The sequence below is a fragment of the Balaenoptera acutorostrata genome, chromosome 8, assembly GCF_949987535.1.
Source record: "Balaenoptera acutorostrata chromosome 8, mBalAcu1.1, whole genome shotgun sequence".
Taxonomy (NCBI): Eukaryota; Metazoa; Chordata; class Mammalia; order Artiodactyla; family Balaenopteridae; genus Balaenoptera; species Balaenoptera acutorostrata.
The window spans coordinates 55160095-55175074 of record NC_080071.1 but is presented as its reverse complement, the minus strand read 5'-3'; the positions used below and the strand labels follow the sequence as shown (position 1 = coordinate 55175074).

Genomic DNA, 14980 nt, shown 5'->3' with positions numbered 1-14980 from the left:
GCTACATGTAAAAGAATGAAATTAGAACACTCCCTAACACCATACACAAAAACAAACTCAAAATGGATTCGAGACCTAAATGTAAGACCGGACACTTTAAAACTCTTAGAGGAATACCTAGGAAGAACACTCTTTGACATAAATCACAGCAAGATCTTTTTTGATCCACCTCCTAGAGTAATGGAAATAAAAACAAAAATAAACAAATGGGACCTAATGAAACTTCAAAGCTTTTGCACAGCAAAGGAAACCATAAACAAGACGAAAAGACAACCCTCAGAATGGGAGAAAATATTTGCAAACGAATCAACGGACAAAGGATTAATCTCCAAAATATATAAACAGCTCATTCAGCTCAATATTAAAGAAACAAACAACCCAATCCAAAAATGGGCAGAAGTCCTAAATAGACATTTCTCCAAAGAAGACATACAGATGACCAAGAAGCACATGAAAAGCTGCTCAATATCACTAATTATTAGATAAATGCAAATCAAAACTACAATGAGGTATCACCTCACACCAGTTAGAATGGGCATCATCAGAAAATTTACAAACAACAAATCCTGGAGAGGGTGTGGGGAAAAGGGAACCCTCTTGCACTGTTGGTGGGAATGTAAATTGATACAACCACTATGGAGAACAATATGGAGGTTCCCTGAAAAACTAAAAATAGAATTATGATATGATCCAGCAATCCCACTACTGGGCATATACCCAGAGAAAACCATAATTCAAAAAGACACATGCACCCCAATGTTCATTGCAGCACTGTTTACAATAGCCAGGTCATGGAAGCAACCTAAATGCTCATCGACAGACGAATGGATAAAGAAGATGTGGTATATATATACAATGGAATATTACTCAGCCATAAAAGGGAACGAAATTGAGTCATTTGTTGAGATGTGGATGGATCTAGAGACTGTCATACAGAGTGAAGTAAGTCAGAAAGAGAAAAACAAATATCGTATATTAACGCATGTATGTGGAACCTAGAAAAATGGTACAGATGAACCGGTTTGCAGGGCAGAAGTTGAGGCACAGATGTAGAGAAGAATCGTATGGACACCAAGGGGGGAAAACTGCGGTGGGATGGGGATGGTGGTGTGCTGAATTGGGCGATTGGGATTGACATGTATACACTGATGTGTATAAAATTGACGACTGATAAGAACCTGCAGTACAAAGAAACAAACAAAAACAAAGATTAACGCAGTATGCTTGCTAAAAAATTGAAACCTCAAAACAACATAAAATTAAGAAGTTATTTTAGCCTTTGTCATCTTACTACATTAAAATTAAAGATCATAACATTTCTTTCTGAATTATAATAAATACCCAAAGAGAAAAGCTACCTAGTTTTTTCTATGGAATCCTGAAATGGAGCTGAAAGTTTTCTGGTCAGTTTTCCTTCATTAATTTTAATGCCCTCAAAATGTGTCATTTTGTAAGTTCTTCATGTCTAGCTCTAGTAATAGGTATTAAAAAATGTATATGCCTAGTGCCCAGATGTTGGCTTGCAATATCATTCTTCAATAAAAGGGACTAGGACTCCTTGGAGAAATGCGTGATTCTAGGACTGGGGCAGGAAATGTACGAGATGGCCCCTGAAGCATCTTGTGCCAGAAAGGATAGAGGAGCTCAGACAGCTCACAGTGATGTCAAAGGGACACAAGAACCAACTGAAAGAGCTGCCAGTGGTCAAAGCTGGAATAATTTGAGCAACAAAATAAAGTAGTATTGGATTAGAACCCCAAATTATAAAATAAATATCTATATACTGATATAAATAAAATAAATATCTATATACTGATATAAATACACAATTGAATAAATAAATGAATAACAATAGACATATCTGTGCAGAAGATTTCCAAATAATTCTGCATAATTCCTTGCTCCTTAATTATGAGTTGCACATAGTGACTTTCTTCCAAATAGTACAGTATGAAAGGGGGAAAAAGAAGTTAAGTCTACAGTGGAGAAGCCTGACAAACACACAGCCAGGTGATCAAGGCTAAAATCTAAAATCAACAGTGATATATCCTGTTGATAGTATGTACCCTTGGTATGATGTGATGAGAATGACACTTTACTGCCTTCCTCCCCAAAACATGTAACACCAGTCTAATCAGGAGAAAACATCAGATAAATCCAAATTGTGGGACATTCTACAAGATTACCTTATCAGTGCCCCTTAAAACTGTGAAGGTCATCAAAAACCAAAAGCATCTAAGAAACTGTTACAGCCAAGATGAACCTAAGGAAACATGGCAATTAAATGTAATGTGGTATCCTGAATGGGATCCTGGATCAGAAAAGGGACATTAAGCAAAAACGAAAGAAATCTGACTAAAGTATGGGTTTTAGTTGATAATGTATCAATATCAGTTCATTAACTGTAACAAATGTACTGTACTTATGTAAGATGTTGATAAGAGGGAAACTTGAGTGTGAGGTATGTAAGAATTCTCCCTACTATCTTTGCAACTTTTCTATAAATCAAAAACTATTCTAAAATAGAACATTTATTAAAAGAAAGCATAGGGGCTTCCCTGGTGGCGCAGTGGTTGAGAATCTGCCTGCTAATGCAGGGGACACGGGTTCGAGCCCTGGTCTGGGAAGATGCCACATGCCGTGGAGCAAATGGGCCCATGAGCCACAACTACTGAGCCTGTGCGTCTGGAGCCTGTGCTCTGCAACAAGAGAGGCCGCGACAGTGAGAGGCCCGCGCACCGCGATGAGGAGTGGCCCCCGCTTGCCGCAACTAGAGAAAGCCCTCGCACAGAAACGAAGACCCAACACACCCAAGAAATAAATTAATTAATTAATTAAAAAAAAAAAAAAAAAAGAAAGCATAGAGTCAGGATTTGGGGAGATTTAGAGAATGTTTCCCTGAACAACTTTTCTTATTTCTTTGCTGTCTGATGAGTGATTGCCACCAGGGTAATTTTTGGTATGTGTATACTTCCTTTTGCACTTGAGGTCAGGAGAGTAATAAGTATATAGATACAGTTAATTCTGTGGAAGAAATTAGTAGAGGTATTGGTAGGTATAGAGTATTATTTTGTGTTGCTAAAGTCAACTTTGTTATCTGTGAGGGAATAATACTTTGCAATTCTTATTGATACCATCTCGCTGATTGTATTTTCTACCTGCCATAATCAGGGTCTTTATTTATAATAGATTAGTGAGGGCATAAAGAGAAAGGGATTTATTTTTAAGAATAATGCGTCTGCCTGCCCTCCACAAAGGTGTGAATTAGCAGATTCACTCAGAGACTTCAGCTCTGCTTTAAGATGTTTCTTTGCGTAGGTCTTGACACATGATATATAGGTTGTTCCTGAAATGGAAGAGCTGAGTCAAGAGAAATGATGGGAAATGTTATAGTCATAAATTTACAGGACGACTACAAATTCCATGTGAGGTAGAATTAACCCCAGGATAGTAGAGATGCCTGTATTCAATTAAAAATACAAAAATAAATCTAGAACCTATTAATGTAAGTATACTAGTTGACAGCTAATTATTATATCTCGCTAAAATAATGCTTCATGTTATGCTTGGCTTTTTTATGAAAAGCAGACGGTTTCTAAGCAAACCACTGTGATATAATTTGGTCAGCGCTGAAGGTTTTGTTCTAGTCATTAAAATTTCCACCCAACTTAATTTGGTTATCTGCTCTTGCAAAGTGGGGAGTGGGAGAAGACAGCAGTGGTGGAAGAGCTTGGAAACTGAGGCATCTTGACTGAATGTGGTGGGAAATTGCACACTCTAGTTGCCTCTTTCTGTTGTGCTTCTGTCCGCCTAGAAGTTGCTTCTTTAGGAAGGGAGCCAGTAGAATACCGCATATTCTCCAGTGTATTATTTTCTTCTAAATGTGTGGTGTCAAAACTTAGCTAGGCAGACTATCGTGTTCTGATGGGACATTTGGAGCCATTCACTTCTTTTTATTTATTTTTTTATTGAAGTACAGTTGATTTACAATATTGTTTTAGTTTCAGGTGTACATTCACTTCTTAGTACCCAAAACAAGTAAGGAAATAATGGCCTGGATAAAGAGAGGATGTTTACACTGTGATTGCCTCGCCTCTTTTTTTTCTCCATGGCCAGCTCCATAAAAGGCACCTTTCTTTAGGAAAGAATGAGTTCATTATATGTAAGGTACCATTGATGTGACATTAGTCATCTGTCTTGCAAAGCCACACTTGGACCAGGGAGGGGATGCGTGCAAACAGTTTTCGTGTGGGGGTTTAAGAACAGGTGCGCTCTTCCTGTGATAGTTCTACTTAGAAAAATGAAAGCAACTAGGGAGGATGAGATCTGAAAGGTTTTCTTGGGTCCCTGCTTATAAAATAACCAGCAGCTCTTAACATCTGACTGATGTAGAAGTTGTTTGGGGTCCTGGGCTTGATCATCTATTCCTCAAAAATTTGTAAAGCTTCAAGTGAAACTTTATGGTGCTGCTTGTTTTCCTCTAAAAAGAGACACCTGCAGGATAACCTAACTGATTCATACCATGCTGGAGAAGGGTGCTTCTGTATCTAGGCTTTGGCTCGGTATCGCCAGGAAGAACTTTGTCATGCTAATTGCTCACAAAATTCCTTACTCACCCATCAGGCCTTCTTAAGTGGCTCAAGAGCCAAAGCCTTGCTGCTATAAGTATGTGAGGCTGAATCAGATGTGTAGGCCATTTGTGCCTGCACCAACGTGTAAGAAAGCAGAATCTTCCGGAAAACTTGGAGGAAGTGATAGTGAGACTTCCCAACGGCACCACCCTCTTTCATTTTATAGTCTGCTTCCCTTGGAATACTTTGGTTTGGGTCAATTTTAGTTGAAAATAAAGAACAGGAGGGCAAAACTATTTATTTTAACAAATATTGGCTGCTACTAACAACTCGGGTGGCGTCAGCCCAGCAACGGGATGGTGTTTAAAATGCCTTATCAGCACTTCGTGGGGCTCAAAACGACATTGCCACCCTAAGGACATCCGTGCTTATTCCGAAATGGCCTCAGATGCAGCTGTTGTGTGGCTATACACCCGTTGTCCGGAGTTTCATTATTCCCATGCCAAGTCTTTAGCTGTGGAACCAACCTAACTGGCAGAACAGGAATGTGACAAATGAGCCCTGGGATATGAGTCATATTCACTATTTATATGGAAGAGGTTGCTAAGACAGGAAGCGCATGCATAAGGTATCCTGCTGGGACACGTCTTATCGAATTAGGTAGACATATGTAATGTGTAGTCAACAACCTGCCCTCAGATATGCGGTTCTAAATTTCAGATTATAATCAAATCGAACTTTAAAAACTGTCTTGGCTTTAGAGTGACTCTATCAGGGCTGCTAGAGTTAAAAAACAGCAGATAAAAGCCAGCAGTTGAGGAAGATACATTTCCCTCCTAGAGGAGCTGCTAGCTTTGTTCTCTCTTGGGAAAAAAGGAGTTTTACTCTTCAACTTAACTCCTCAGGGAACATTCATTGTATCTTTAACCAGATTTAGTTATCATCATGAAAAAGGAACCAATCAGTGAGGTCCATCTGTGTTGTTTTAACAAACTTTACCATATTAGAAGATATTAGACTTGGAAAAGACAAGATGCAAGCTTTCTAAGCATAATTCACTTGCGCGATTTCTGACAGTGTTTGCTAATTGGGTTGTCTGTTAAGGACTGGCATGACCTATTAATGCATTGAATATAAGGCAGACTTGTGCAAAACTGTTCACTCCACTAGATGTGAAATAACAATGTAAATTATATTGATTTCCTTTAGAGAGCATCAGACAGCTCCACTCAGTGATTCAACAATATAAACTGATCCCCTCCTATGTATCAGGCTAAGTACTCAGGATCCAAAGATGAGAAGGACATAGTCCCTGCCCTCAGAAGGGTTACAGTTTAGATGTGTGTCTGGTGGGAGGCAGACACATAGGCAGACAATTATAAGACACTCTGCTAAGTGCGGTATTATTAAAACACTGAGAGCTGAAGCTCAGTGAAAACCTGCTGTTTCTAACTGAATGCCACTGTTTAATTTTAAGCAGCTAAAAACCCATTTTACTTATACCAGTTGTCTCTTTGTAAGAAAACTGACTCACAGAGTGTTTGGCTCATGTTTCAGCTGTCTCTGACCCTTATCCTCATGTGCCTTGATTGTGTCTGAAGGCTTCTGCAGAGCAGGGACCCTGCAGGCCAGGGCTCACTCACGGTCTCACCCTAGGGTGTGTGCAACTCTCCTGGAGGTTGCATACACCCTAGGGTATTCTCGTCATTTTATCTTTCCTTGAAGTGATCCTCACTAAAGAAGAGGGTTTAGGGTAAGTCAGGTTTTTTAATAAAGCAGCATTTTCCTCCTACTTTCTTCTGTAGCAGGGGTTGACAAACTTTCTCTGTAAAGGGCCAGATAGTAAATATTTTAGGCTTTGCAGACCATACATTCCCTGTTGCACCTACTCAACTCTACCATCATAACAGGAAAGCAGCCCCAGACAACACATAAACAAATGGGCGTGGCTGTGTTCCAATAAAACTTTATTTACAAAGCCAGGGGGTGGGCCAGATTTGGCCCTCAGGCCATAGTTTGCTGGCCTCTGCTCTATAAGCAACGTTGTTTTGCTTATGAGCGTTTAAAATTTATTGAAGGGTGAGCTGTAAGGAGTACTGAACATTACACTTGGGATCAGGAAACCGGTGTCAAGACCTGGATCCTCCACTGCAGCTTTCATTTGATACAAGTCAGTTATTTCCTTCAGCCCCAGTCTTCTCAATGAAATGAGGGGATGGACGAAATGACTGCTCAGATGCCATTGATGGCATTCTCTGTTTCTGAAAAGACACAGGGGTCTGAAATTCACCATCGATAGGAAATTTAGAGATGTTTTGCATCCACAGGGATCCAGGTAGACTGGAATCATGAACTCAGTCTCACAAAGTGAAATTTAGTAGGAAAAGTATAACGTCTAGTACTTAGGTTTTAAAAAGATACAGTGATGTGCAGACAGGATGGGAGAGTCCTAGGTTAAAGAAGCATAGGTGAAAGGTTTGAGCTGATGACTAGTTCATGATGAGTCAACAAAGTCAAGTGACTGCCCCACAAGGCAGAGTGACATTAAGCTGCATTAGTGGGGAAAAGTGTCCAGGAAGAGAGGTCAAGAGCCCTTTCTAAGTTTTTGCTAACGAGACCACACCTTGAGTGTTGTGATCAGCGTAGACACCGCCCCTTAGGTCAGACTTTGACACCTGGAGAGTGTCCAGAGCAGAGGACCAGTGTGGTGAGGGAATTCCCTACCCTGCACTGAGAGGAGGTTGAAAGAAGTGTCTGTGTTCCTGAGTGAGGAGGGGGCAGGGACCAAGGATATGGAAACTGCTGAACTTAGAGTTCTTGTAGAAAGTGACTTTTGAAAAAAAATTTACATCTTTAGCATCTAGATTAATACCCAAAACATAATAGGCACTCAAATATTTGTTGAAAGAAAACCTCTAAGTATGTGAAGAACGTTCAAGTGGAAGAAGTATTCTACTTGTTCTTGGTGGCGTCAGAGACCACAACTAGGACAGTGGAAGGAAGCCACAAGACGCTGCCTTGGTCTCGGCACCAAGAGGGGTAGCCTGCGTCACTGTACCTGGCAGGCAGCCGCAGGGCTGCTTTGGGAGCCCTCCCCAGGGTGATCTGAGCATAGTCCCACGGTTCCTGGTGGCCACAGTATATTCAGCTGCCCCAGAAGGCAGTTCTGTCATGTCACCTTAAGGCCTCTCTGGCCCTGAGAGTCTGCTATGTTTGCATTTTTCTGTACACATAGGTTTCCTGTCAGTCTACACTCATATCTCCCAAAGTGCAGTGTGGACTGGTGAGGTGTGAGATGATTGTAGCTATTACATGGACTGACATTTTTTATTTTCATATTTATGTGTTTCTTTTAACGTGTATTAGAAAAGATATAAAGCTAGCACATCATAATTCCATCAGTATTGTGTAAGACAAGGCTACATTGGAAAGGCAAGTAAAGCTAGAAATATTAAGGAAATGGCAGTGCGTATATCGCAAAAATTGAGAAAGTAGTTAGGTGGATAGCTGAGGTCTGTTCTAAGTAAATTCTATTAAACTCTTGTCTAAGACATATGAAAGCTATTTCATTTTTCGTACTAGTATTCCAACTCCCTCTTCTACCTATAATAGGATGCTTTTCTCTATCACACAATCCCATCACCACACAAGACTCAGATGATTTCTTTGTCATTAAAAAAAAAAAAAAACAGTAATGCCCATTGGAGAAAATTCCATTAAGAGGGAAAAAAACAGAGTGAACAAAGGAAGTCTTATAAAATCCCACCACCCCAACTTATCCGTAGCTTTCATTCCCCCTTCAGAATTCCTTCCTGTCTTTGAACCCTTGTGTAAACTTTTTATCATAGGGTAGATGTACTTTACATTTTTCATTTTAAATTGAGCATATCAGATTGCTTTATTGCAAACTCCTCTTTGCTGTGTTTTTTGCTCTCAGCATTGTTGGCCACTTGTCATTCCTCAAACCTCACACAATCATTTCTCAAACTTTACTTTGACCCTGATGTCTTTGTAAGTAAAATGGAATTTACACTGTAGTTCAGGAGCTGGAGTTTCAGCCTCTTCTCCAAATACCTTCCCAAGGAAGCTTTAGACACCCTCACTTTTCTTGTTTATAATTTTCCCTGGCGTTTTATAATTTAAAGTTTTCACGTGAACCCTATCATTCCATCTTTTGCCTCTGATCTCCCTAGGAGGCCTTGTATCTGTAATATCCTCTCACCACTTCACTAAAGTCTCTTTCCTTCCCCATTTAAAAGTGTTTCAGAAATCCATGAGGACTCCATGTCCCATGGATGTATGTAGCTGATGCCCTCTGGTTTAACCTGCTTAAATAAAGCATTCCCACTGTACTCTCTCTCCCCATAACCTGGCTCTGGGCATTTCAATTTACCTTTTTCTGCATATTTATACAATCAAATTATTAGCATACTGCCTATCTCATCCATTATCTGATATGTAGCTTTAGCTTTAGATATGCTCCATATAAATGTCCATTATGTTATTTTGGGTCAAAACATGTTTGAGATTAGGAATCATGACCATTCAATGTCCAATGTTTTCAACAATCCTGGTATGTGGATAATTAGACTTCTAAGGAATGTTCTGTAGAAAGTTGAGCACTGTAGAAAATGTGCCTAATAAATAGAAAAAAATAATAACTGGTTGTTATTTTTGTGAATTTTTTAAAGGCTGGATTACAGTGGACCTTCCAGAGAGTTTTTCTTCCTGGTATCCAGAGAACTCTTTAACCCATATTATGGCTTATTTGAATATTCAGCCAATGACACATACACAGTACAAATAAGTCCCATGTCTGCTTTTGTAGACAATCACCATGAATGGTAAGTATTTTTTTCTCCAACACTTTTCTTCAGCTGATTTTCTGTGATACTAGTTTTTATAGGAACCCACGCTTTTTTAAAAAAACATTTTTTCCCTTGGAGAACATCATATTTTCAGTTAACTATCTCATTTGACTCTTGTTTGTGTTGTCAAATTTAATATACAGGCAGTCTCCAAGCTAGGAATAGATTATGTTCCATAAGACCAATTTTAAGTGAGTTGGGTAGAATTCAAAAGGTTTTTTCCGCTGAAAGAAAGTTGCAGGTGATGTTAGGTTCCCAGCAAGACCCTAAATCCCTCTCTGCAGCTTTGGGCCACTCTGAGATCTGACGGGGGCAGGTGGGGGGTGAGTAGGGGAATGTCCTGACCCAGAGGTTAGGCAGCTTCTGGAGCAGCCCTTGGGGAAGTGGCTAACACTGGGGGCGGGGCAGAGCAGCTGGGCTCTTGGTGTTCTAGGGGGAGGGAGGGCGGGAGGGTGGGGTGCCCTGGAGGAACGGAAGGTGGAAGAGGATGCTGGCAGGCAGGCAGGCAGGAGTGCAGAGTCACAGCAGTGGCCCCTTTACCCTAGTGACTGTTTCAAGTTTGTAGCCAGGAATTGCCCCTTTCCTAATTTCTCACACAAAACCAAGGAAAACTGGGCTAGGATTCCCATCTGGGAATTATGTATTCTGAAAATCCCAAATTGCACTCTTTTCATGACTTTTTTTTTTTTACATGCCTGCCTTTATAGACTTGAAGTATCTTTATAACCCCTGTTTGCTTGTTCCTCTTCATTTTCACTATAGTAACAAAAAAAAGAACATGAGTACGACTCATGGAAACAATGTCTTTGAGTCATGAGGTTAACATTGGTGGGTGGAGGGCATTAAGTTTTAGGACTTATTCTTCAAATTAACTTCCGTTTAACTACAATTTGGAGTCCTCCTAAGAGTAGCTATGGCAGTTATGCTAACATAAGTGGATAAAGAAAAACAAAGCTGCTGGACATTCATCTTAAAATGGTTGCCTAAGACTAAAATTACAAATGAATAGTATGAACCTCAGTGTGGATTTACACTTTCGGAAGGCACCAGGCTTTCAAAGAGCTAGAAACTTGAATACTTCCGAAAAAGAAAATACATGTACATCTCAGCAAACCCAGTCGTGACAGATATATTTAATAAATTTTCCGAAGTGATTCAGAATAGAATTGAGCACTGAAATTTTAAAGAACAGAATGTCCCATGAGGAAACTCCCTCAAATGTACACATGCATAATTCTTGGATGGTGAGTTATCATCAAAGAGGGGTTTGAGAGAGAACAGAAACAGGAACTTTCTCACTCTGAGACTGGGTTTTTCCTCAAAAGGGAATTGCTACTAGGTTTGCATTAGAGAAATCCTGCTAATATTCATGCAAGCAAACTACAAAGGGACAACGTTTTTCCCACCACCACTGGTCTCATTCTGTCAACATTTCTTAGAAGTGATTTAGGGAAATTTCACTGCCATGCTAACAGGAAATTCATGTTGGCCATGTAGGGTGCTGCATGGTGGACATTACTGACATGGGGGGAAAGTGGAGCAGTATCTCCCTGAACATCAGAGTGAAACAGATTTCTTCTACAAGTAGATGTGAATATCAGCCTAAGGGAGAACCAGCCTGCAGTGCACACAAACTCTCATGGACAAACTTAGATGATCAGAGCTGGAAAGCATTCTTGAGAGCAAATAGAACCGTTCAGAAATTGCTCCATGACGTGTACGCCATCTCCTGCTTTTCCTTCACAGGTTCCGGTTCAGTGGTAGGATCCTTGGTCTTGCACTAATTCACCAGTATTTGTTGGATGCCTTCTTCACACGGCCCTTTTATAAGGCTCTTCTCAGAATGTAAGAGTGTTTTTATTGCTTATGTAATTAGCATGTAAAGAATGTAATATTTCCTTTATCAAAAAGGGTCTTTTGACAATGTCATTTATCGGCTCACTATCTCAAATCTATTATTACTTACTTAATAGTGATTTAGATTTCTGAAACTAATCAACTAATATAATTTCAAATGTGGTTACTGGATTTTTCCAGCTTCTGTTCCTTTATTCCTGTCTTGCTCCCAAATGCTTAGTTTTGCTCCACTCTGAATAATTCATTCTCATTTGTTGCTACACATGTTTCTTCAAAACAATTGTACTTCAAATACAGTGCTGGAATTCCTGTGGTATTAATGCCGATTATTAATAGAATAGTTGCGGCTTAGTCTTGGTGACTCACAGCCCCCCATCTTTCACAAGATGCATTTTACATTTTGCTTTATGCAAACTTTCAACTGTTTATTCTTGGTTCATATTTTCATTCTCCTTTTTTTTTTTTTTAATTTGTTTGTTTGTTAGAGGTGGGCAATATTTTTAAAGTCCCATATTTATCTTGAGATCTCTCTATATGCAAGACAGTAATTTACGATGGCAGATGAAAATTTAGCATTCACAGAACTTTTTCTTCATTGTTAGCACAATGAAAGATTACAATTATTGTGAAATGTAGAGCAAACAGTTTCTGTCCTATAATCAGTAGTCATTTACAAGGCTGAACAGAAGAAGGCAACTATCTGTGAGGGTAGTAGCTCAAACTTGCAGTGAGAAAACACAGAATGATTACATGGCTCTGACCAGCTCATTCCTTAACCAAGGCCATGTATCTGCTTTCTGTAAAAATGGAAGCCTAGAGCTCAATTGAAAGCAAAGTATTTCTAATGGTTCTTAAAGAGGGTCAGTAGGAAGACTTTTACCATCCTCCCTTTTGGTACATGGACCGATGAAGTCCTGGGCACCTGGGCACTGGCCTTCTGCCTCTCTGGTTCTTCTGGCCCATTTGCATCTTCCCATTTCATTGCCTTATCTCTCATTTTCCATTTAAGCTTCCTGAAAGAGTAGTCTATACTGACTGTTGACACACCCTCAACACATTTTAGCCTGGCTTTTTTTCCCACCAATAACCTATGGAAGCTTTTAAAGAATGTTTTTTAGTCTTTATCTTAATGGACCATTCTGCTGCTTTTGATACTGTTGACCCCTCCCAACCCCACCCATTTCTCTTGAGTTCTTCCTTCACTGGCCTATGTGACACTGTGCTCTCCTGGTTCTCCTTTTACTTTTATGCCTCCTTTGTGGATGTCCTGATTTGCCCTTAAACCTCGATGTTCCTGAGGCTTCCATTCTTGTCCCCTTGCTTTTCTCTCTCCGTGTGCTCTCATGGGATATCTCTTTACCTGTCTCATCTACTCTCCAATCCGAACCCACAGACATGATCTCCCTTGAGTCGTAGGCTCAAGCGGTCAACATTCCACTGAATATCTCCTCTTGTATGTCTCACAGGCACCTCAGAATCAACATGGTTAAAACTGGACTCATCAATTTCTCCTGACCTAAAAATGTACCTTCTCCCTTACGCCCAGTCACAGTTCAAGGTGCCAACATTCTCAAGTCACTCTGGTCAGAAATTGGGCGTCAACCTTAAACAGGGATGGTAAATACACAGCACAGTTTCTTCTCTTCCCCACCTCCCACCCCGTTCCCATGGTACAGGTCACAAATCATTTAGGTACTTTTTCCTGCTGAACTTGTTGTGGCCTCAGGAGTTTTTCAACTTTTGGCCCTCAAGACTGGCAATGAATCAGAGTTGTCTTGTAACTTGAGTTCATTTGCCATCCCGTTTTAGATATACTTCTTTATACTACCCAGTAAAACCATTTATGAATTTCCACATTCACCTCCTAAATAATTCTTAAATTCATCTTCTCTACCCTAATAGCTGTGCCCTAATTAAAATCCTTATCTTATTTATCTTATTTTGGCCAGATTACTGCAGTGATCTATTAATTGGTTTCCACCCAATGATTACCACCGCCCCCCAATTTTAAGTAATCCTCTACACTGCCACTTCCAGAAGAACAATTTAAAGTCACACCTCATGTCTCACCGTGTCATTCCCTGTTTTAAAACCTTTCAGTAGTTCTGAATCACCAAGCTCCTTAGAATGACGTTCAGACCTGCTCCCAGCTACCTTTCCAACCTCATTCTCTAGACATTCTGTCTGTGGTTAAGTCTCTGGTGCTGCCAGTATGCTTGGGAAATCTGTATACTCCATCCCTTTGTGCTTTGTTCAGGTTGTCTTCTTCTCCTGTCTCTCTTTTTCCCCTTCTTCTCCTTTTCATCCATTCCCCTTTACCTCTCTAGCTTGAAACATCCTGCAAACTTTAATATAGGTATCATCTGCTCCAAAAGCCTTCTTCTAAATCTCCAGGTCAAAGTAAATGCTTTGCATGTTTTCTTTGGGAGGTCCCTATATCTACCTTATCTTTTTTTTTTTTTTAACTGAAGTGTAACGTACATATAAAAAAGTGCACTAATAATAAGTGTTACCCACCCTAACACTTATTACCCACTTATCACCTTATGTTAACTTATCTATTTGTGTCTGTGTCTCTCCAGCTAGACCATTAGCTCCTTGAGGGCAGTAACTGTTTATCAAGTAGCTATTAAGATATTTGGCACATACTTGATGCCTAATACATGTGTAGACTGAACTAAACAAAATGGTCTTTGAAATTGGACTGATGGGAGGAAGTTTCAACACAACTAAAGCAAATCAATTGCTACCATCTTACAACAGGGTCATATAATAGTAACTCCACCTCATGTAGATCTTCTCTTAGAAAACCATTATAATTGTAGAGCAATTCTGTAGCTTTCAATTTTCAGAATCACAGAAAGAATTAGAACCATGAAGAAAAAAGGGACGTATGTGAGTGTGGATCACAGAATCTAGTCTTTAAAAAAAGAAAAAAAAAGTTAAAGTACAGTATAGAAACATACAAAGAATTTCTAATTAGGAGAATGATAATTTAAGATTGTATAACATAGCCAAAGAATACTGAACCCAAGTTTGTCAACTCGAGTTCCATTTCCAGCTCTGGCATTAATCGTGGGTGACTGTGCAAATGGCAGCCACTCTTTGCACCTCCAGTTCTGTGTCTTAAAAGACAAAACAAACTGAGTGATTCCTAAGGCATTATATATATCAGAATTTTTCAATTTTATGTCAAATTTCTGAATTATTTCACTGGTTTGGTTACTGACTTTGACGAAGAAGATTCCAGAAATCACTGCCTATTTTAGTTGATCTTGTTCTTGTCATTATTTCTTAGTTTCTTTCCTCACAACTCTGGGTTTTTGCTAATAGCCATGACTACATATTTTTTTCTATCTGTTTATCATCTTAGTCTCTGTGACCTGAGTGATCTAGAATACCTTGATGAAGAATTTCACCAGAGCCTGCAGTGGATGAAAGACAATGACATCCATGACATCCTGGACCTCACGTTCACTGTGAACGAAGAAGTTTTTGGGCAGGTCTGTGTGTGTGAATAACTGGTGACTAAGTGTGGTAATTGAAGGCTATTGGTTGATGAAGAATTAATTCAGTGGCCTAAGATCAGATGCTTATTTATTTGTGGTTGGTTGGGTGGTTTAAACCCAGGTTTATGTACAGTTACAATAATCTTGGTTACAAAGGTTATTCTAATGCCGACTT

At 39.6% G+C, this 14980-nt stretch overlaps 1 protein-coding gene across 9 annotated transcripts in view; it reads left to right on the top strand.

Moving 5' to 3' along the window:
• The window catches only part of HECW2 (HECT, C2 and WW domain containing E3 ubiquitin protein ligase 2), a 434057-nt gene that overhangs the window by 388530 nt on the left and 30547 nt on the right, over positions 1-14980 (top strand). For all 9 annotated transcript variants that reach the window (XM_057550882.1, XM_057550884.1, XM_057550885.1 and 6 more), the window contains 3 exons: positions 9263-9415; positions 11186-11284; positions 14670-14799. In XM_057550882.1, the coding sequence (XP_057406865.1) occupies positions 9263-9415; positions 11186-11284; positions 14670-14799 (382 nt within the window). The remainder of the gene's footprint in view (positions 1-9262; positions 9416-11185; positions 11285-14669; positions 14800-14980) is intronic.